Below are 25,450 nucleotides of genomic sequence, written 5' to 3'. Positions count from 1 at the left end.
CCAATCAAAAAGCACCTTGTTTGAGGCGTCATTGACGCATCAAATTCAACCTAGATTTTGTAGTCCATGCCCCACATTCCCTTGCTGAATCGGACCATTCGGACCTTTCAAACATTTTTGCATTTGACAACATGCACCTGAAGGTGATCAATCATAACTTGCACCACAATCCAGTCATGTGACAGAAAGTGACCAATGACTATCGGTACTTGCCTTAATACATGCTTCGAATCAATTGCCAGACTTCACATTTTATCAGATCAGATGCCTAAATCATGAATTGGTCTATGTAATACACAGCAGACTAAATATTTCAGTAAATTTGTTTATAACAAACTTTGAACATGTATCACTCTGAATGGCATTTTGTCCATCGTTATCACAGTTCTAATCATGCCTGTTACGACCAATCACAATCATGATTAAACGTAATTAAAAACACGACAAAACAATTGTACATGCCCAGGTCACATGGTCAATAGTGACATAATTCAAGACATTCAAAATGATCCACCCAGCAATACATAAATAATCAGACATAAAATTAGCTTGGTAGTATTAAAAATGTTATTGTACACAAGACATTGTTGAAATTGTTACAAATTGGCAGTGAGCTTATGAGATAACTACAAAATTCCAGAGAGAGGCTTAAGCCAAGCATTATTATAAACAAAATATTACTGTACATGACTTGAAAATTAAGAAAACCGAAAATTATAATGTAAAATCACAACATACAAAAATAGATTACAGAATTTTTTTTCAACATCTAAGATTTTTTGAGATTAGAGCCGCACAAAATTTAACAAGAGGGGCTTAAAAAAAAAACAATTGTGCATCTAAAAATGAACATATAGAAGGATTTAATGAAGCGGCATATTTTAAAAATATTTTCAACTTCTATGGCATGGAAGAATACTATCCTTTTTTAAATAGTCAAAGTTCAGATTGTTTGAAATTTCTAATTTGGTCAGGAGGATATTTCCGAGTAAGTTAGGAAAGCCACACTGCTGAGATAGCATACTTAGCATTTCCTAGAAAATAAAACTTTTCCGAGTAATTAAAATTATTACTATCTGATAAAATAGCACCAGCAATACAGGTTAATAGTATCAGAGTTTTTCGTTTTGATAGTTTATGCTTATAAATGTTGTATGGATTATCAGATGAGCTTGCGGTACCATTAGTTCATACTTTTCACCTATAGTATATATATGCAAATAGTCAAGCAAAAGTACTGGCAGTAACGATGTTATTCAGGCATTTTCATTTTAAAACGCCTAGTTTTCTTCAAGGTTATTTCCCAAATCAGCTGTGTTCACCAATGCATGTAGAAAACCAGCACACGGCCATCTTCGAAGGTGCCAATGATTGACACCAACCCAATGAAAAGTTGTAATGTTTAACTATTGGTTCCTTTGAATAAGTTTACCGGAATGTGGAAGCCCGAGATTTTGTACCCACTTGCCACGAGAGCATACCATCACCTGCCATCAGGGGTTCTATAAAGTCATTTAATTATCAACAGCTAGCAACACTGTATGCTGCCCACCAACAGACACCATTATAACTTTTCTAGTTTCTAACTGTTTTCCTTTCACAATAACAGGTGTGTATTCGTCATCCTCTTCTCCAGTACCAAGTTGTAGACTGCTTCCCATTCCCCAGGAATACACATCACCTAAAACAGTTAAAATGTTGTCAAATTTCTATGCTAATCTGAAGGTTTAATCACAATTAACAAAAAAAACAAGTTTTCCATTTTATTTTGACCCAATCATACAATCAGTATTTTGAACATTCCATTATGTCAATTATCAGACGATATAAATCTTCATTAGCAAAATTATTATCGAGGTTATTACAAGATATGTCGTAGCTTTAAATTATCTCACAAAAATTAAGTAAATTCGAAACAAAAACTTGATGATGTTAGTGACTTATAACAATGATACTCCCATAGTGCACATTATCTTGCCATAGACCCTTCCATATCCAATATGGCAGGGCGCTGTGGGAGGGGGGGGGGGTCATTATTGTTCAAACACGAGTTCCAAGTGGCATATACAACAGATTGTTTGTTTATTTACATCAAAACACGTGTTTCGTGTCATAGTAATATGGCCAAAATAAAAACAGCCGTTATTCAGCCATCTTTGATCTGATTATGAAACACACTGATATGTATGATGTATGTGCCAAATACGAATAAAAATGGTACATTAATTGTGGAAATATAGCAGTAAGGCCAAAAAGTCAAATGGCTGTCAATCGGCCATCCTTGACCAGATTTTGAAACAAATTGTCATGGACATGCATCCTAACATGTATAAAGTACATGTATGTGCCAAATTTGAATGAAAACTGACAGAGCACGTCCAAGATACCGCATAAAAAACAAAAACAAGATGCCTGCCAGTCGACCATCTTTGATCCAATTGCGAAATAAATCGTCATGAACATGTATCCTAACATCTATAATCTATGTACCAAGTTTGAATGAAAACTGACAAAGCATGTCCAAAATACATTTTCAAAAAACAAGATGGCTGCCAGTCGGCCATCTTTGATCCAATTGTGAAATAAATCGTCATGAACATGTATCCTAACAAGTATAATCTATGTACCAACTTTGAATGAAAACTGACAAAGCATGTTCAAAATACAACATTTTCAAAAAACAAAGTGGCAGCCAGTCGGCCATTTTGAATCAAATCGCTAAACCACTGCATGTGCATATGTCCCACATAAGGTACTAGGCACATGCAAAGAATGAACGGAATCGGCCCACAGGATTCTGAAATATGACGTTGGATAGACTGACGCACTGACAGACGGACACAAGGACGGTCGAACAGACTCAGGAACTCACGGATGGTCGGGGACATGTATCCTAACATGTATGATCTATGTACTAAATTTGAATGAAAACTGACAAAGCATGTCCAAAATACGACATTTTCAAAAAACAAGATGGCTGCCAGTCGACCATCTTTGATCCAATTGTGAAATAAATCATCATGGACATGTATCCTAACATGTATAATCTATGTACCAAGTTTGAATGAAAACTGACAAAGCATGTCCAAAATGCAACATCTTCAAAAAACAAGATGGCTGCCAGACGGCCATTTTGAATCGAATCGCTAAACCACTGCATGTGCATATGTCCCACATAAAGTACTAGGCACATGCAAAGAATGAACGGAATCAGTCCAAGGGATTCTGAGATATGACTCAGGACGGGTGCACGGACGCACGGGGACCAAATTATAAGTCCCTGTTTTCGGACTTTGTCCGAACGGGGACTAATTAAAACCCAGTGAATAATTAACCCCTTTACAGTAATAGCATGCATTGTGTACAAGTAGAAATTATTTTATTTTGTGCACAAAATTAAATCATTTTTGATTCAATAAACAGGGATTAATTTTGTTTCTGATAAAAACACATCGTAACATTTGCCATGATATTATGATCTAGCATCAAAAGATCTAGCGAAAACACAATTACAGATTATTGATTTTCTGATTTGAAGATCTTTATTGTGAGAAAAAATGGAAAGTTGACTATAAAAGCGATCATGAATGTACCTTTTTTGGTTACAGCTAGACTAACTGATCCACCACTTCCTATACAAACCACCTTGTCTTTTATTGTCGATATTTTCTGAGGTACATGCGATTCATGTGGATCGTCCCCGAGACCTAATCGTCCATAATCAGTCCTACCAATGGAATATGCATTTCCTGAAATATATAATATTTCATAATGTTCAGTTCAGTTCAGTTAAATGGTTAAAAACTATAAACATAGGGAAGTTTGCTGCTTGTTTTCAAAGCAGGGTCAAATTTTCAACCCAAGTGATCTGAACAAGTGTCAAGTACGCAAGACCGGAAAGAAGCTCTATTGGTCAATCTGGTGCAGTGTTCTCCCCAGGAATTAAAACCACTGTGGCGGCCTAATTTGCATATCATTTACATAATAATAGAAATCGACGAAAGCATATTTACACCCACACAATAAACAACATATATTTTGAAAAACAAAGTGGCAGATATTTATTTGCTTTACACAGTGTTATAAACACTTTTATTTTGGGCACTTTTGTAATATTAATGAGCTCCATCACTGTGCAAATATTTTTTTTGGGAGTCAAAAAATTACGTTTTACAACATTCTCAATGAAACATTCAAAATGAAACATTCTCGAAATGCAAATGCTGCAGACTAAAAAGAAACAAATAAATTGTAAAAGGTTAAATGAAACTCATCTGAAACGTTCCAGCCAGCATTATGTTCAAGACTTTCATGATCTTGTTTACTTCAAAATTCTCCTTCAAAAAATCGATGACGTAATTATTTGGCGGATTGCTGGTTATTATTCCGACCATCAGCTTCTACAACCTTTACATTTACAGTAAATGAACGAACAAATAATACTTCCAAACAATCATCAAAGTTACGACGTGACATACAATGTAACTTACTTTGCGATGTTATACACCGGTTATACCAATAATTTCTCTTCGAACTCAGTCATGATGCCATGCAAAAATTAAATACTTTTTTTTTATATGAAAAAAACGTAAAATTTGAACTAGTTTTATCGAGAGAAATTTTTGATCACTCGATCACTGTGTGAAAAACACAGACCCGCCATGATAGCTGTGACGCGTTAGTTGACCGCATGTATCCTTTGACCCGGTGGGTCAAAAACGCCATTAACCAATCAGAATGCCACATGGTAATGCCGGTAGAACCCGAAGTTTTCCGAATGATCGTGATCATAAAAATTACATTGCGGAAGTAAAGCGATGTCGTAGCACGATGTGTTGGTATGGATTTCAGATGAAAACTGCATAATGGTTTTCGAAAGAGGTGATTAGCAATTTTTGAAAGGTAAAAGAAGTCTTGAAAGAAGAATTTTTACATGATTCACGATGATAACAGTTCAAATGTATTTTACCCAATCACGCAATAAACACGTTGTTTTTTCTTGAGTAGCGTAAACTGATCGTGAACTCCGCTTTGCCCATGTTACATCGGGGTGGAATTGATTTTGAATGAATTTTAGCTTTCAATCTAAAGACTGCGTCTATCGACAGAAAGTATTTACTTACAAACAAAGAGGTGCTAATTTTACAAAATTGACTTGTATTGTTTAAAGCCGATACCACATCGCACGACTATTTCTATTGTTTACAAATTATTATCCACGACTGGCAGGATGCTTGTCGGTCGGTACGTAAGTATAATAACAATATGACAATAGTTGGACGCGTTTCCGTGGTGGTCGCTAGTTTTGAGTGCCGGTCGGGCCGACCAGCGTGATGAGATCCCCAATGAAAAAAGCACTGTGGCGGTCTTGCTAATCACCGTGGCGGTGTCAGACCGGTGTGGCGGCAAATCGAAGCACTGTGGCGGGACCGCCACGCTGTTTACATCCTGGGGAGAACACTGTGGTGACAGTTGTTGACTTCCCTAGACTTGTAGAAACAATCAATATACCATGTGTTGTGGCTAGTTTTTGTAGCAAATGCCCCACATTCTTTGATGAATCAGACCAATCAAAAACTCATTTAACAACTTGAACCTGAAGCTGACCAAGCATAACTTGCGCCATCAGTCATGTGACCGAAACTGACCAATGACTACTTACCGTTATCATCAAGTAACACTGTATGATGCTGTCCCCCAGATATAGATGTGATTTTAAGTTTACTACAAGATGTTAACAGCTGTGGTACAAACCATGTTCGTGTGTCTTCCACTCCTAGTTATGAAAAAAATTGTACACAGTATTGTGATGACGATCTGTCAGAATTTGGCTATTTCTTTGTTTATCTTGGAAATCACAGGTTCACAATCAAAGAAAGCTTAGAAAGAACTCCCGAGTGCTGAGATTAGAGTATTGGAGACACATTAAAAATTAATTCAAAATTACTTATACTTGAGATATTGATGGAATAGCTGAAAACTAATTATGCAAATAAGGTAAATAATATGAACAGATTTAAGTGTAAAACTAATAAGGTCTGCACAATGTACCAAGTTTCATTGAAATGTGATTAGAACCAAAAAAATATTAGTTATTATGCTAATTAGAGAATTAATATGAACAGATTTTAAACCAAAATTAATCAGATTGTCTATTGTCCTCAAGCATTTATGGACCAAGTTTTATTCAAATGTGATGATCAATACTTGAGATATCAGTATTAATTAATTATGTTAATTAGGTGATTAAGAAGCATGGTGCATAGTCTTAGGTTCATTGAAATGTGATGGGTACTCTTTAAAAGTTTCATTGAAATCCAATGAGTGGTTTTTAGACATCAGTGCAACAGCCATACAACAGCAAAAAATTAACTAATTATGCAAATTAGGTAATTAATAGACACAATTAGTTATCCCAAAATTAATCAGGTCTCTGCATAGTCCTAGAATATCTATGTCGCAAGTCTCATTGAAATGTGATGATTAGTACTTGAGATATCAGGTGAAAAGGTGAAAATTAACTAATTATGCTAATAAGATGATTAATATGCACAAATATTTACCCAAAAACTAATCAGGGGTCTGCACAGTCCTCAAGTAACTATGTACCAAGTTTCATTGAAACGTGATCATTACTACTCGAAATATCAAAAGCTGAAAATTAATTAATTATGCAAATTAAGTAATTAATAAGTACTGATATTACCCTAAAAACTATCAGGTCTGTGCAGTGTCATATGACATCTATGTACCAAGTTTTATTGAAATGTAATGATTAGTACTTGAGATATCAGTGGAAAAACAGAAAATTGATTAATCATTATGTAAATTAGATAATTAATAATATTAACAGATTTTTACCCAAAACTAATCAAATCTGCGCACTAGTTCAGAGCATCCATGTGCCAAGTTTCATTGAAATCCAATGAGTGGTTCTTCAAAAATCAGTGGAACAGTCATGGAACAGCTTGAAATCAGTTAATTATCATTCAAATTAGGTAATTAATATTCATAGATTTTTACCCAAAACTAATCAAATCTGCGCATTAGTTCAGAGCATCCATGTGCCAAGTTTCATTGAAATCCAATGAGTGGTTCTTCAAAAATCAGTGGGACAGTCATGGAACAGCTTGAAATCAGTTAATTATCATTCAAATCAGGTAATTAATATTCATAAATTTTTACCTAAAACTAATCAAATCTGCGCACTAGTTCAGAGCATCCATGTGCCAAGTTTCACCAAAATGTGATTAATGGTTCTTGAGATAACAGTGGAACAAAAAAAAGTGACATACATACATACATACATACATACATACAGGGTAACTGCAAAGACTCCCTTTTGTGCTTCGCACACGGAGTAAAAAATGTGCCATTTCTTTTACAATACATCTCACATACCATTTGAATTTACGGTGTAAAAATGGGTAGGGTCTGTGGGAAAACATTTAAAGGCAAGATCTTTATCATTATCTTAGTTGTGGGATGTTTTTAATTGCACACAAACAATTGTCAACATTATGTTTTTCACCACGATTTAACCTAACCAATCAAAATTATATATTGTACCAGAGGTACATTACTTGGGGTTTGCAACGCTCATAGTACTGTATGGTGACATCATGTCAAGATCCCATTTAAGTCTCATCTCGTAGATAGCGAGACTGGTGCTACGACCTTCCGACATGACATAGGCGGTTATTACCGGTAATAAAACAATAAAACATGTATTACCACATTCATAGTGAAAAAATGTAATACATCAAAAATGTACAGAAAATATAGTTATCGTAATCGGTCATATCATGAGCAGCTATTTTGATCCACCTGGACATCCCAGTATCCTAGTTACCTAGGGCATGAGCATTCACATTTTTCTGAGAGGTGAGAGGGAGATTGAAACTGGATCTTGGTATCATGTCACCGTAGTTGCAAACCCCAAGTAATGCATCTCTGATTGTACTGACAAATTGTCTGGAAATTTCCGATTATTGATGATGTAATCTTTAACACAATGCCAAAGTGGATTGCTGCAACAATCCTGTCACCGAACGCAAAATGATCTCACAGACATGAATACATTTTATTATATCTCATTAAATTATGTCTTCAAGCAGGAAAAGATGTTTAATAATAAAGTTATCATGAGGATACCACTAAGTACACACTTAGGCTGTACTGGATGGCATCCACTTCTGCTAGAGTTTGGTCGATACAATCACCATACTTCCTTTGTATAGACTTTGCAGTCTTCTTGTAATAAATTCAAAAAAAAAAAAAAGTGGATTGCTGCAATGTTAAAATACAATCTGTTGGCACTGACTGTCAAAAAAAAGTTATTATTTCCCCTAAAAACTGGAGATTCACAATTTTCAAAAGGTGAATTGAGTGTATTTAACACCTTTCAGGTCAAAACATAGATTACCTGTTCACACCCCATTCATATTTGGCACTGTGAAATTACTGCAGGTTTTCTCAAAAGCTTGAACCAAACGGCCCTTGTCAAAAAGAAAAGTACCATACCAATCACGATTTTTATGCTATGAATCACAATTTTTAGACACATATTTTAATAAATTTTAACCCTTCCTCAAAGACTTATGACCGGTGAAGTATGGTAATATAGCATCTTGTTGAGACCATAACTGTATAACTTACCTAAGTGGTGGTAGTTGTTGAGTCCCCATCCGAAAACACCAACACCTTCTACCCTTGCATAGGTACAATATGCTGAACACCACACATCATTGAATTTAATTTTACCGGCACCACGAATCTTGCGACAGTACACTTTAGATGGCTCTAAAACAACTTCTGCAGAGACAAAAGAGGAACGCCCGTTAATATTTCCAAGCACACAAGGTATGTACACAGCACTCACTTTATCATCAATGCATTTACACAAGATTAATTTGGTCTCGAAGTCTAAAAGAAACGAGACCAGGGGTATCTTATTTATGTGCACATCAAGAGGGGGGGGAGATGGACGGAAAACATAGAAAGGGGCAACCACAAACTACCTGGACCAACAGCATCTAGCAGAGGATTGGGAAAAGCAAAGCAAAAATATCAAGCTGTAGACAGAGATAGACAGCTCTTATATCAACCACAGCAGCAAACACAGCGCCAGCAAGTTTTCATAAAGCCACTTGCATCACCAAGCTCAACAAATAAATGACATCAGGTAATAATTTTCTATTACTGTAGTATAGTTTATTTTCGCTTGGAATTAATTATCGCTATTTTCGCTGAAGGAATGATTCAGTGTATTATACTTTATTTTCGCTTGGAATTAATTATCGCTATTTTCGCTGAAGGAATGATTCAGTGAAAATAAAATCCAGTGAATATACCTTTTTTCCTATACTTTACATTCAACTTTTCAAAAATCAATGAAAATTAATTCCAAAAAAAAGAACACCCAAAAAGTCTTTCAGTGAAAATCAATTCCATCCGAAATAAAGTATTCTACAGTAGTTGTGTACAGTACGGATGGACATGCATACATGTGAAAGGAACTAAATCGTAACTTATTTGTGTCGGGAACTTACTGAGACCCTTTCTACCGCCCCTTGATGAGAAACATTCTGCTACCCTTCCCAGCTGTCCTTGTTCACCTGCCCCGACGGAGTAAATATCACCATTTGATGTTAACATGCATAGATGATCAGCGCCTGACGCAATCTGCAAAACGCTTTGGTTTGGTAACATTTCTAACGGTTTCGTCTGTTTCTTAACAGTTGATGATAAACCTATCACACCATTTGAATCCTGCAAAAAAAAAAAATGTTGCACAAGAATGGGACACAGTGAATTTCATAAGGGCAGGACTGTTTTTCTTTCAAAGAAATTTTTTGTCTTGCTTCATTCAAATCCAAAGAATAAGACGTTCCACTTTGCTAAGACGCGTACCACTGTACATGCATTTCTATGGGCTCTGTGTGCGCTGCTGTGGAACGCCGGGCGAGCCGGTGAAAATTCGAGAAAACAACACAAACTCAACTTTGAAGTAATCCTGAACAACAAAATTTATATATGATACACACGTGGGGATAATCTTGTTACACTGTTCAGGGGAGTCTCAACAACCATCCCCAAGTAACGTTTTCTGAGAGTTTTAACTCTACCGGTATTAGGAGAGCACACTCGCATATGTTAATTGGGTATTCATATTCTGTTGTACAGAGTAATAGGACATTGTTTATTAATCTTTATATTAGATCTTTTGAGTGTGATATGGAAATTATGGGAGATAATTTTTTGACTTGTATTTTTTTGCTATGGATTTTTCATGATCTGAAATAAATACATAATAATATGGTAACATCAATTAACTATGAGTAATTGCAATTTGAAGGTTTCTTTCAAATACTGCTATGTATCCATTGTTTTGAATAGTCCTTTGAAATTTATTTATATATTTAATCATGCTTTAATGTAGATGAGTTGTCACCTCATGCATAGGAATTATTGAGTCCTAAGCGACAATAACACATTAAAAACACAGACTTATGGCTTATTTTTAACAATGACACAATGGTCTTCTGCTATATGCACAAGTGACTACTCCCCTACTTTAATGAAAGTAACGCACAAACTGCCCCCCCCCCCCATGAGCTTTCGGTGTACATTTATAAATTTTATGTATTTTTCTGAAAATTCCTTTCCCGTTTCGGACCAAATGGACAACATTTTCTTGTATTTGTTTAAAAAGTTTGTTACAAAGGTCTTTTGGTAGGTAGAGAATACGAAGGGTCATTCTTCCTTGAAACATTACTAGATGTACTGCAGAAAATGGGATTCAGTGTCAACGAAACTTAAACCTTGAAATTAAAATTTTAATAAATGCAACATGAATGCAGGGATCTCGCCATGCTGGTCGGCGGTGGTCGGCCCCGACCGGCACTCAAGTTCAGCGACCACCACGAAAGTGCTGCCGACCAGAACTACCGGGGTATTGTTATTATAATTATGCAGCGACTGTCAAAGGTCCTGCTGGTCGCGCGTTAGGTTTTGTAAACACTAGACGAAGTCCCTCTACATGGACAGTATTGCATGTAATTAAAATAATAATAAACACAATAGGTCAAAATTAGCACCTCATTGTTCGCTAGAAAAAGCTTTCAGACGATCACTGTTCGGCGGTAACTTTCATCTTTGCCGACATACACCGCGGTAATCACCAGCCAACGACGTGCTAAATGTATGATCGGCAGCATATATTTTATACGCCGATGCGGGGGTTGACTGATTCAGTCAAAATAATAAGTCAAATTCACACCATAAGAGTATAAATAAAACAAGCAGCCTATCGGCTGAGATAGCTCCGCTGTTAGCAATGCACATTTCAATTAAAGAATTGAAGACATCATTAGAAAATGAACAATATGTATAGTATCAAAGCAATCGGACTTACAGTTTTTAACAAGAAGTCGAAAATATCACTTTTTACCAAAAATTACAAAAATATTCATCAAAATAAATTAATTAGAGAATTGAAGATATCATCACAAAATGAACAAATCTGAGAGAGGTCCACATGTAGTACCTATATATGTAATATAAAAGCAATCGGACTTACAGTTTTCAGCAAGAAGTCGAAAATATCACTTTTTACCAAAAATGACAAAAATATTCACCAAAATTAGAGAATTGAAGATATCATCACAAAATGAACAAATCTGAGAGAGGTCCACACATATGAAAATTGGTGCTTACAAGTCTTAGTAGGGGATTTGGATTATAACAGGATCTAAATCCAACGTTAAGCCTATAAACGTTCTATTGTTTTTAGTGCCAAACCCCTTTGTTAAGTACAACAACAAATATTTCGTTGGTGTTTGTGAGCTCTTGTGTGATTGGTCAATGCATGGACAGCTCTTCCACTTCCGTGTTTTACTCCCTATCAATTTGGGCCCTGTTTAACCATAGACAGTAAGTATAGTAGTATAGTAACACCAATGTCACACGCCGTATGCCCAACGTAAGCAGGGCTGGAATATTATGATGAGCAAGTAAACAATGACGTCATATTTACTTCCATGTGATGTCACTACTTTCGTATTGAACTACAAGTATCTTTCCGCAATGCGCATCTTCCGAGCACACAATAGTTATCAGATGTTCTCGTGAACGTGGTTCACTAGTAAAAAATATGACTTTTAATACATATGTTCCTGTTTAATTGAATAGAATTAAAAGTTAGTTTCAGACGGCAGTAATGTTTCCGTACATGTTATATTCAGTCTGTACCCCGTTTTCGACAAAATATTTGAATATTTTTGTTTTCATGGTGCATGAATCTTATTATGTCTTTGTTTACCGACTATGCTCGTTTTTTATTTTTCTCTGCCACGCATTTTTTTTTTCAAACAGACTTTGAATCCGTATGTTCTCTCGTCTGTCACCATCTTGACAATAGGTCACACTCTTTCAACCGGAATTCATGTCTAAGGTTGTACCCCGTTTTCGACAAAATACTCGAATATTTTAGTTTTCATGATGCATGAATCTTTTTATTATGTTATTTTCCACCGACTGTGCTCGTTTTTTGTTGTTCTCTGTCTTGCACTTATTTTGAAATTAACTTTCAATCCGTCCGTTTTCATGTCTGTCGTCATCTTGACTACTTATTCACACTCTTTCAAACGGAATGCATGTACCCCGTATTCGACAAAATACACGAATATTGTTTTCATGATGCATGAATCGTCAAATTTTGTTATTTTCACCGACTATACTTGTTTTTTGTTGTCTGTCTCGCATTTTTTTAATAGACTTTCATTCCGTTTTCCGTTTTCACGTCTGTCGCCATCTTGACTACACGTCCAGTCTTTCAGCCTGAATGCACGTCTACCTACGTTATACCCTGTTTTTATTAATAATTTCAACAAAACAACTCGAATACTTGTGAATAAATGAGGCACGATTCTCTTTATTATTTTATTTTCACTATTTTCGGTTTTACGTGACGATCAAGAAAACGCAAATCTTCGGTATTTTCGATGTTGATGCCCGGGCTCTGAATCACACACACACAGAGTTGTTAACATGAATTGCTGTAACTACTGCGTTTGGATCTTCTTCACTATCATTTCCACCGTCAACAAAATCCGAAAAAAAAACATCAAGCAAATCATCTACACACGGGAACTCGTGATCAGCAACGGCCATTTAGAATACCCATGGAATACCGTAGGCGACTCTCGTCAACAAAATTACGCAGTCCGCTTCATTGATTGTTTAGTTTGATAATTGATAAACATATATTCGGTGTGAGACTGTTGCTTTCAAGTTGTGTTAATACAAAGATGATTTAAACTTGTCCCTTCCGTTACCAACGTATTCAATATACGAAAATAGCATGTGTGTGCGTTTGCGTGAGTGAAAGATGCAGGCGAAATTTCTCGTCAGTTCCATTTATTTCGAACGCGCGTGGTCGGCGCCTTTGATTGCGTTTATTTTGTTCTTTCATTCTCGAAATCTATCACTGGCACCGTTTATTTTGTCATGTCTCACAACTGAATGTCCAAGCTGACTTTGTTTTGGCTGTATATAGTTTTGTGGACAAGGGAAGTCATCTTGGTTGCCTAATTAACTAATTAAAATACCTGTCAGGCATCTCTACCTTAAAGATACACTAGCTGTAACGACCTAGTTTTTTTTATTGCAAACGTGTTCTACATGAATAGCAATTATTTCCGTTCTATTAGCTGAAACTAGTTCAATTATTTGGTACCGGGTCCTTCTGTATGCTTTATAAGCTCGCTAAAAGCACTGAATCAACATCGTGAAGTGTTTATTGTACGTACCCTAACCTCCGTTTGTTAAACCATCATACGTCATTACTGATTGTTTGCGCGTGCGCAATTCCCAGTACTTCGTTGTGTCGTCACCGGAAGCGCTGTCCCAGCACAAACCTGTGTCATATGACGCCTCGTTGTGTCGTCACCGGAAGCGCTGTTCCAGCACAAACCTGTATCATATGACGTCTTACTAGCCGATTTTGGCTAAAAATCCGCTCCGCCGCCTCTTTACAACAGTGTTTATACGCGGAACTTGATATTGCTTTTTACAATTTGGGTTGCCTTTGAATCACATATTTTAGTGAAATATTGTTCGAAAGTAGTTGCGTTATTTCCGGTATCAACTAGTTCGAAAATAGAACGTCCTTGAGCGCGATAAAATGACGCGTAGAACTCCATCCGAACCAGCGTAAACTTATTGCAATTTGTGCGATTTGGGCCCGGTTTGTTCTTACAAGCTTTCTAAGTTTCATTTATCATTATTTAGTAAACAGGTCTCTGAAACGATTTAATATATCCGTAAAATACGTGGCAATCGACAATTGACTTCGAAACGTTCGAAATTTCGAACAAACTCCCGGCACACCTAGCGCGATATGCGTCAGATCGGTGTAGAAGACGCCGAACTGCAGCGTCAATACAGTCAGACCACCTAGAAATATGGCGTTGAGTTCGATCGTGAGCATTTTCTCCGCATTCGTATCCGCACAGAGATCGATGTAAATTTTATTATAACAGGAGATAAGCAATTTCAAAGATAAATGCAACAAGTTTTCAACCCAAAATAGTTATTTAGAACGCCGTTAGAAACGTTTTCATTACAGCTACTGGGCCTTTAAGGTAGCGAGACTATTATTTGTGTTAAAAATTATGATTTTCACATTTATTTATTAATTGATGAAATGCACTATAAACTTTCATATGATAAAGTCAATATAACATAGAATGTCATGTAAGTTGGTTAAAATGTAGATTTTCTGAAGGGAAGCAAGGCAGCCTCAGTAGTGTTTTCCAAAATCAACAACACAGGTTTAATCTGTTGGCCTATAAGTTTCAAAGATAAACTCAAGACAAAGCAATGTTAGGATGTGTTATCAGTAGCTATCTGACACACAATGAGTGTTTCCAAACATTTGAGTGGTTTGTCTCCGCCCCTGTTTGTTTCACAGATTAGTCATTTGCATATGAATGTGTCAGACACAAGGTCACACAGCCACTGAAAAAAATCATTGATTTTGGTGTTTTCATATGCCGAATTTATCCAATTATAGCTATCCCATTCCTTTATTTTTTTGGTTTCCAATAGCCTTACACATTTGGATGTCCCTACACATGGTAAAACAGACCTTGATGGGGAAACAAATTGATTGTGCCGATAAACAAGCTTGAAAATCTTTGCTGTTACTTCATGGACGTTTTCTATGAGTTTATGTTTTTCAAAATACAAGGTCTTTGACAAAAAATAACGTATACTTATTGTCGTCGGATTAACACCAAATTTTCACAGCTTTAAGGTGACAATGAGAGGAACTTGAATGTGTTCAGACAAACTATTTCATCGATTATTTACCAACGAGTTGTGGTTTGAGTTGGGGGCAATGCGACTAAAACAGTAATTGAAATTCAGGACACTATTTTTTAAAACGCGTTGCTTGAATAAAACTAACCAGACACATTCAATTTACCAGACTATTGAACAACTAGGAAAAGTGAAAAAAATACTTCTTATCGCCAGCATAAATGCGTAATTTTTTTTTTTACAGAAAAAGTAATTTTTCACCTTTGATTGAGTAACGCGTCGTAGAATTCAGATACGGGCATGCAAAATACACTTGTGAAAAGCTTGAAGTCTGGCGATTCTAAAAATATATACTTTCCCGGGTCTATTTGTAGTCATTTAGTCACAATTAGAAGATGAAAACAAGTATGCAAATAATAGTCCCGCTACCTTAACGAGAAATCGAAATAAATATTTAGTTTATGTTAACGGTTAGTTTAAATCAGCTTAACTTTTTTCCAGCCTACCCTGCTACAATAGAATCGCTGGAGTTGCTTGTCCTTCCTACTATATTGTCTATGGTTTAACTCCGGCGTTACGTCCAAACGCCACCTTTTAACATCACTTCACCTATTAACAATTCACCCCTAGACGTGATAATTTCATTTCAATAGTAAAAATCCGTTCTCAAAAATCCAAATAATCACAACCTCACCGAAATTCATTTTCTATTCTTACCCACAAGCCACACCCAGACCATTCATCAAAACGAGTGGTCTGGGGTATACTAGTACTCTGACCCATGCCGAGGACTTCCTGTTTGTAATGCTATATGATAAATCAGATTAACTATCACGTGAAGCCAAAGACAATTGTCTTTGGTGAAACCAAATGAAAATCATTCTAAAATAACGTACTTATACCCAATTGATTCTGGAAAAAAATGACATTTGCAATAATAATCGACGAGCAGGTCCGGGTAGTAACGTTCGGTTGACGAAATAGACGATACAACAGTACTGATTGGACCTACATGAATGCTACTCTATTTCACATAACCAAATGTTGTTGTTTTTTGCTGTTGTACATTATCTTCGGTAATAACTCCGAAAGTGAAGTCTTATATCTTCAGCAGAACGGTGTCAATATTTAAAACTGCATTTTGTCTGTCTCTAGCGTGCCTCAGAATGATATAGATCTTGGCCGATCGTATTTTTACAAAGGACCTGAATGTACAGCACTAATTTCACTCAACCTCCTGCTCGCTTCTGCTTTTCGATTATCATTTTTCATCGCTTTTGCAACCGCCTGTTGAATAATTTTCGCTTATTTTTTCGAGCGCGCGAACCCAGAAATATCGCCCGTCTGCAAGCTCGCATTTTAAATACATGGCCGTGGCATCAATTTGTTCCTGGTGTATCTGCTCTCTGTCCTAAGGAGTTAGCATTGCCTGTATCACGTAATTGTCTCGATAATCATGTTGTTGAAACGATATAGCAGCCCTGGATTCAAATGGAACACAGTCCCGCTGTACGTTCGCGAACGAAACAAAGTATGATGGTTTGGAAGTGTCGTTTGAAATTAAATAATGGTTAATACTCATTGAATCCTCAAACTTTAGCACTAAAACAACCATTTCGACAACTCATGTGCCAGTGTTCAGTGTTTGAACAAGCAGTCAGTGTTTTTAATAAGCGAGTGAGAAAAAAAAGGGATAAAAACATGGTCGTGTTTCCGGTCGGAAATTAAGTGATATGTTATAAAATGTTATAAAAGCGAAATATTGGACGAAATGAGTATTGATGCCCATTTATAGCTTGACATGCGTCACCAAATGGGGACATGGTTAGAGTTGGTAGTACCATGGAAGGTACTAATCCATGGTAGTACCAGTACAAGTATACGCGGGGAGGGAGTCCAGAGAGGGAACAGCCAGCATCCCTTTTACGGGAAAACGTGAAATCTCGACGGATTTGTTTCGTTCTCACATGTAATATTAGGTTTTGCGGGCTTCTGAGTTCAAAAATGATGACTAAATCAGCTAAAAAGCAAGTGTTTAGAAACATACCTATGCAGAGTTGGTTTGCCAGTACTTAATCCATTTTTAACACCTAGGCTACTCTATTGACATTGGTTGTTTTTTTCATGGATTTGGCACTTGAGGCAGCTGATAAGCCGTGTCGAAAACGTGCACAAAACGACCATTCTGTGCACGTTTTCGACACGGATTAAAAACCAGTTGTAAGCACAAATTTTCATATGCACGTAGTACCTATATATGTAATATCAAAGCATTTGCACTTGCGGTTTTTAACAAGAAGTCGAAAATATCAGTTTTTACCAAAAATGACAAAAATATTCACCAAAATTAGAGAATTAAAGATATCATTACAAAATGAACAAATCCGAGAGAGGTCCACATGTAGTACCTATATATGTAATATCAAAGCAATTGCACTTGCGGTTTTTAACAAGAAGTCAAAAATATCAGTTTTTACCAAAAATGACAAAAATATTCACCAAAATTAGAGAATTAAAGATATCATTACAAAATGAACAAATCTGAGAGAGGTCCACATGTAGTACCTATATATGTAATATCAAAGCAATTGCACTTGCGGTTTTTAACAAGAAGTCGAAAATATCAGTTTTTACCAAAAATGACAAAAATATTCACCAAAATTAAAGAATTAAAGATATCATTACAAAATTAACAAATCTGAGAGAGGTCCACATGTAGTACCTATAGATGTAATATCAAAGCAATTGCACTTGCGGTTTATAACAAGAAGTCGAAAATATCACTTTTTACCAAAAATGACAAAAATATTCACCAAAATTAGAGAATTAAAGATATCATTACAAAATGAACAAATCCGAGAGAGGTCCACATGTAGTACCTATATATGTAATATCAAAGCATTTGCACTTGCGGTTTTTAACAAGAAGTCGAAAATATCAGTTTTTACCAAAAATGACAAAAATATTCACCAAAATTAGAGAATTAAAGATATCATTACAAAATGAACAAATCTGAGAGAGGTCCACATGTAGTACCTATATATGTAATATCAAAGCAATTGCACTTGCGGTTTTTAACAAGAAGTCAAAAATATCAGTTTTTACCAAAAATGACAAAAATATTCACCAAAATTAGAGAATTAAAGATATCATTACAAAATGAACAAATCTGAGAGAGGTCCACATGTAGTACCTATATATGTAATATCAAAGCAATTGCACTTGCGGTTTTTAACAAGAAGTCGAAAATATCAGTTTTTACCAAAAATGACAAAAATATTCACCAAAATTAAAGAATTAAAGATATCATTACAAAATTAACAAATCTGAGAGAGGTCCACATGTAGTACCTATAGATGTAATATCAAAGCAATTGCACTTGCGGTTTATAACAAGAAGTCGAAAATATCACTTTTTACCAAAAATGACAAAAATATTCACCAAAATTAGAGAATTAAAGATATCAACATGAAATGAACAAACCTAAGAGAGGTCTACCCAAGGTACATATACACCAAGTATCAAAGCATTTAGGCTTGTAGTTTTCAAGAAGAAGTCGAAAAAGTAAAACATTGACACGGACGACGACGGACAATCACTCATATGATAAGCTCCGCTCGACAAAGTCGACAGCGGAGCTAATAAAAATCGGCTCAGAGCCTCACTTCTCTCGTGTCTTCTTGAAGTAAAGTCCATATATTCGCTGCTCCAGGAAATTTTAATTCAACAGTTCTTCGCGAAGTTATATCACGACCATGTCTCTGTCGAAGTTTGGTATCATGGTTACACCAAAACGCAAGCTCCGTACTAGTAATCAAGAAAACCAGCTACCATTTCCAAAGAAGTCAAAACCAGATGCTAGTATCAACAGTCCTATTCGTCAAAGCAAGCAAGCATCGAAGTTTCGAAAAGAGTGGATACAAGGCCGAGAATCGTGGTTGATTTATCGAAGTGGAGAAGGCATGTACTGTAAATTATGCCAGAAATATGACAAGCGCCCATTCGGTCGCGAAACTTGGAACAAGGCTCCCTGTACACGGCTTCGTCTGTGCAGCGTGAAAGATCACGAAGTGACATCTGCTCATCAGGACACAGTCAAACTTGAGTTATTGATGGAAGCCAGTCAAAATATCGCTACAGTTATCCAGCCTGAAGTCAACAGAGATGCCATAACATCGGCTTTCAAGTGCTTATATTTTCTGACCAAGCGACGCATTCCACACGTAACTAATTTTGAGCCGCTATTATACTTGCTGACGCAAATTGGATTTTCTGTAAAAGACGACCTGCACATTGCAAAGAATGTGACCTATTGTAGTGATGGTTCAATTTAAGAAATGCTAAATTTAATTTCTGAACAGCTCGAAGAATCCACACTATCGCAGATGAAGAAATCAGACTTTTTCACTATTATGCTGGATGAAACCAAGGATGTGAGTGTCAGCGAGCAACTCACATTAAATTGCCGATTTATTGACGATACCGGCAATTTGTGTGTTCGTTCTCTAAAGCTTATTGAACCGCTGAAATCAAACAACGGCGAAGTCGCGACAGTCTCTTTGAATGCAGAGAATATCACGGGACACATAACATCGTACTTCAAAGACAATGAACTCGAATTCAGCAAATTGTGTGGTATTGGCACTGACGGCGCAGCAGTTATGACTTGGAAACACAACGGTGTAGTGAAGCATCTGCAAGGTTTCGCCCCATCAGCTATTGGAATTCACTGTTGTGGTCATCGTTTGCAGTTGGCATCGACACAGTCTGCGAATGTTATTCCTTACGTCAAAAAATTTAACAGCATCCTCCGTCAACTCTGATTTCTACAATAACAGTGCCGTGCGCACAGCTGGTCTCCATGCAGTCCAAGTAGCTCTGGGTCAGAAGAAACTGAAACCAGTCAGTACTGCGATTGAGGGAAACTCTAATAAGCGTATTTGTCAGCCTAGAAAGAGAGGGCGAGGAGGGCGGAGATGCAAAAGCTCTAGGATTATTTCATTTAATTTCATCGTTCCGCTTCATCGCCACGATGTTATTGCTGTGTGATATTTTACCACACATTTCCGGTCTATGTAAAATTGTTTCAGGCTCGGGAGTTCGAACATAGTTCGATTAAACTGCTTGTGAAGTCTACGATCACATCAATCCAGCATTTGAAATCCTATGACTGCCAGTATTTCCAGCAGTTGCCGGAAATTATTGCGGAACTGGAGGTCAGCAACATTGCCGTTAAAAAACGAGTCGACAATGACATCAACAACCATGTTCGAGTAACGTATATCGACACACTGATCGCCAATGTGGAACGAAGATTCCCTGCTGAAGACGTCGGCACACTCGCTAACTTCAGTGTTTTCAGCCCTGATCACTTACGCAATTTCAATTCAACATATGGCAATGAAGCAGTGAGAAATCACTTGTACTTCATTTTTTACAGAAAGCAATCGAACCAGATAAAACAGCAGCGACCATCAACGAATGGAATTATTTCAAGAATTACGTGCACACGAATCAATCCTAAAGCAAGACGTAAAATCTGATTTGATCATCTAAATTCTCTGGAAGACCACACTCGTCCAAGAAGTATTTCCCACGATCACACAACTAGCGAAAATATACCGAATTCTACCATGCCATACAGCCGACTCCGAGCGCACATTTTCGCAACTAAAACTTGTAAAAACTGTACCAAGAAATCGCCTCAGCCAAACAAGTTTGGTTGGTTTGGTTCGCATCGCGATCGATGGACCACCCACCCATGGAGCAATTTGACTTCGCAAGTACTGTCAAGCGTTGGGCAGAAAAAAAAGAAACTGAGAATAAAGTGCTGAATAATAAGATCGTAAAAATAAACATTCCAGGCAGACATAATTTTTGTTACCTTCTCCAATAATTTGATTTCCCACTGTTTATACTTTTTTGACCTTTCAATAAACATTGCAACAATATTTTGACACTTGTTAATTTGTATCAGTATAATTAGCGTACAATGTAGCAATTGTGGATTTTGAAAATCTTTCTATTTGTGTTGCTTCCAAATGTAATGTGTTTAAAATAATTTCTAACTTGCATTATTTCATTATGTATATATTTCTGATGACATTCAACTTTTGTTTTGTTGGGTGATTCTATTTCGATTTAGTCAATTTGTTCAAATTTATAGCACATGCTTTGGTATCTTGGCTGACTTGTATATCATCTTGATCAATTCAAAGGTGTGATAAATAAATAATAAAACAAAATCAAATAGACATGTTTCTTTTATTATTTGTCTTATTTCTCATTTCATATCTGAAAAAATAAATAACATTTCGAAATGATTCAATATATTTGTGTCTTCTCAAATGCAATACTGGTATTCACGAGCTCATTATTATTCATGAACTCATTAATATTCATGAACTCATTAATATTCATGAGGTCATTAATATTCATGAGCGACCAGCACTCTGGTTGGGCTGGTGAGATTCCTGTGAATGTACATGTATAAATAATAATTTAAATAAACAAACTTACCCTAAAAGTACCCCATGCAAACACTTTTCCGTCGTCAGTCAAAGCAGCTGTGTGGGAGTCTCCAGCACTGATTTGTACAACCCTAAAATGAAAATCCACAACACCAGGAACATATTCTGATCCTTCTTCACTTGTATCTCGTCCTAAAGCACCTTCATCGTTACATCCAAACGTATAAATCTACAGGGTAATAATGAAGAACAGATAAATACACCAACAATCTTGATTTTTTTTTTTGTACAATATCTGTTTCACAAACATAATTGGGCATAACAGAAAAGGATTTCCAAGATAACGGTATACAACTTTTATAACTATGTACAAATGATATGAAAAGAAAATATCACAGGATCACAGTGATGCAAGTTTTTTTTTCAAGTAAGAATGTGGTCGTTTTGACTTGTTACCAGCTGATTTCTACATCGCTGCACGTTGATCAGACTTTGTTCTAATCAATAGTCACAGAACACATTGGGTGCTCGGAAAAGTTCTATTGCTAAATAAATAAGATTGTCAAACGCACATAATATTAGTACATGTATTACATATATTGCAATTAGTGCATAATCTTTATCATATATAACATTCTTGCATGCTATAATATTATAACTCCCTGCAAGAGAATAACGCATTTCCAAATACTATATGATTAGAATTTGACTGAAAATCAACTAATAGTGAGCTTCAAATAACACTGACAAAATCCCTAAGGGCTCCGAGATGAGGTTTCTCACATCAGTTGATTTGGGGCTCGTGTGAGACTTCTCTCACCAGGCCCTTGGTGTGTAGGATTCTTTTTGACACATCACCTAAAAATTCATTATTTAGCAAACAGTCTTGATCTGTGTTCATATGCAAGCCAGCTCAAATTAATGGATAGTCTTTGTTTGTTGTACCATGCACACATTCTTTGTGCCAAGTCCAACATTAGTTTTGAATAATAACTTCATGAACGTCGTGGTTTTTTTACCTTTCCTTTTTCTGTAAGACACACTGTGTGCATACCACCGGCTATTATTTGTACAGTTTTCTCAGGAATGTCCACTAAGGCTGGCTTCTTTCGTTCCATCACATTGTCACCTAATCCCAGCTGTCCAACATCACCTCCTCCTAGCGTTAGCACCACACCTGGTGTTGTACAGTGACTTGGATGTGAGACGGTAACTGTCAAAGTCAAGTGAAGAATGTCATTATTAGATTTGTTAAATTAAGTGTATTAGCCTGTATCTACTTGGGATAGCATTGTGCACATGTGATTGTGTTTTCACTAAAATAGTTTCTGAAAAAAAATACATAAAAACGTCACAAAAGTGTTACGAAGCAAAACAACATTATTGCAAAATATATGTATGATCAGTAGCCTAACAAGGTCACGAGACTTGCACCCTCCGTGGTGCTCCAAACCCAACAAACGCCTGACAGAGCGATTTTTTTTCACTCCAATGAATTTTTGACCAATCAAATAGAACGTCAATGAGTAACCATTCACGACAGAGTTTGTTTGTTGACATAATGTGCGATAAGGTGCTGGTAAATTTCCATCCAATGTTTATCATCTTGTTGACAATGCAAACAAAGCGGATGTGCTGGAGAAAATTGCACGCTGATTTCTTGGTTGGGCAAGGTGTACGTCACATATAGCACACGATGTCTGATTGATCAAGGGTTCGAATGTTGTTTTCACGGTGGTAGTTTTGCTGCTCGTGGACTGCAAAAACAGCACAGTGACTCTTTCTTGCTGCAGCCACGCGTCGTTCACGTGCACGTTTTTTACTTCCGTTATCTAATCCACTCTGAAGTTTTTAGTGGCACTCACTCAGCAAGAACCTTAATTTTATGATTGACTGTTTCACCATCACCACGAAAATGAATATTTATTGAAACTCATTGCAAGAAGGTGTAAACTTTGCAAATTCGCAGTATTGATCTTGCCGATGAAACATACACAATTCTGTCAGGTGTTAGTTGGGTCTGACGCCATTCAGCCAGCGAGGGCGTCACTTATGCCAACAGTGTAGCACAGTGAAATAGAACCAACTCACTGAACCAAAATTATTGCACAAATTTATTATTAAACACATTTTTCCTATTCATTTTGGCTTTTTGCCGAGGCTTTCAGCAGGTATTTATTATAATATTGTATTTGCTATTTTATCAGTGCATGTACTTGCATGTACTATTTGTAAAATGTATTTTCACTTAGAATTAATTTTTGCCAAAAGAATGATTTAGTGAAAATGAAATCCAGCGAATACAACTTTTTACTATATAAATATATAACTATATAAAACATTCAACTTGCCAAAAATCAGTGAAAATAAATTCTATACAAAACCCCCAAAATGTCATTCAGCGAAAATTTATTCCAGCTAAAATAAAGTATTTTACAGTATACATGTATGCCAAAATCAATTCCAACAATAGTCAATTTTTCAAGTGGGGCGCTTGACTAAGCGTTTCACCCCCAAAAAACATGATTTTGTGAGCTGAGTACCCTGGCCGCCAAGAACAGTAGGACAGATTTAAAAATCAACTATTTAAAAATGCAATTTTTTTTATGTGTACTTCTATTAGAGCAAATATGGCAGAGCAAGTACATTTGCTTGATTGGAAGTTAAGTATTTTTAAATAAAGAAAAATTCCCTGTTTTTACCTTTTGACTTCTTAGCAGGCTGTGTTTCAATCGTTTCATTTAGGACCTCCCTCTTGATTTTTCGTGGTGGCATTTTGAATTATAGTTACGACTATTTCTTGAACACAGATAGTAATACAACACTTTTGTGAACCGTTTTATTATTGCGTTTATGTTGTTGCAGACAGTGTGATGTATTTCCACCTTGCCTATCTGCAATCAAAACAAACAAACATTGTTGATAAATACTAGATTTATTATGAGATGCAAGTAATCTAAAAAAAAATCAAAGTTACAAATCAATATCTGTTTTGTTTTGTTTTAGTGAGTAACCTAAAACCAAATTATAATATTCGCTTTGACGGCTGTGAATAAAACAACAATTAACATAGAACTGTCTTGGGATATATTCCTAAAGTTTTAGCTTGAATGCAATTTTTTAGTGTTTCTGTTATTATTAACTGAGCCTATTCCCATGTTCGATAATTAGAACGCCATTCCGAAGTTAACTAAACTTCCTATTGAAATAACATGTTCAACGTCTTGTAGAGGTGTCCCAGTCCCAACCTTCACACGAAAATGAATGTTCCTCAGTAGCTGTGTGAACGATTATCCCAAATGGCCGTAACAGTTATTTTTGTCGTTGCAAGTTATCCCGCAGATGCACAATTGATGTCATATAAAATTTAAAAACAATACAAAATGTGAAATTCAATCATTTACTCGAAGAAACGAAGCTAATCTACCAACCTTTTTCCGTTTTCCGCGTTGAATGAAAACTCGTGGTTCACAGGTCGCACTGCGCACAAATACGGCGCACAAAATGACATCCTCGTTCCCAACGTACAAGAAGATACACCTAATGATGTGAATATTTACTAAAATAAAACGCCTATAGATGATGATAATAACCATATATATAATAGGTTAGTAATGTACTCATAAGATACTACAGTTATAAATTGACTTAAAGAA

At 36.2% G+C, this 25,450-nt stretch overlaps 1 protein-coding gene across 1 annotated transcript; it reads right to left on the bottom strand.

The window, feature by feature from the left end:
• Positions 1 to 544: 544 nt before the first annotated feature.
• On the bottom strand, positions 545 to 25,332 carry LOC100378897 (regulator of chromosome condensation-like). The gene is made up of 9 exons (XM_085493339.1): positions 25,226 to 25,332; positions 24,497 to 24,688; positions 22,814 to 23,007; positions 21,844 to 22,023; positions 9,552 to 9,771; positions 8,659 to 8,814; positions 5,663 to 5,776; positions 3,594 to 3,749; positions 545 to 1,681 (listed from the first exon to the last, which is right to left on the bottom strand). The coding sequence occupies exons 2-9, from the start codon at positions 24,567 to 24,569 to the stop codon at positions 1,515 to 1,517; spliced, it is 1,260 nt and encodes a 419-aa protein (XP_085349465.1). The 5' UTR covers positions 24,570 to 24,688; positions 25,226 to 25,332; the 3' UTR covers positions 545 to 1,514.
• Between the last annotated feature and the right edge of the window lie 118 nt (positions 25,333 to 25,450).

The sequence above is a fragment of the Saccoglossus kowalevskii genome, chromosome 18 (genome assembly GCF_978046115.1).
Source record: "Saccoglossus kowalevskii chromosome 18, keSacKowa6.1, whole genome shotgun sequence".
Taxonomy (NCBI): Eukaryota; Metazoa; Hemichordata; class Enteropneusta; family Harrimaniidae; genus Saccoglossus; species Saccoglossus kowalevskii.
Note: the sequence above shows the minus strand (reverse complement) of the source record. Positions and strands in the feature narration are given on the sequence as shown.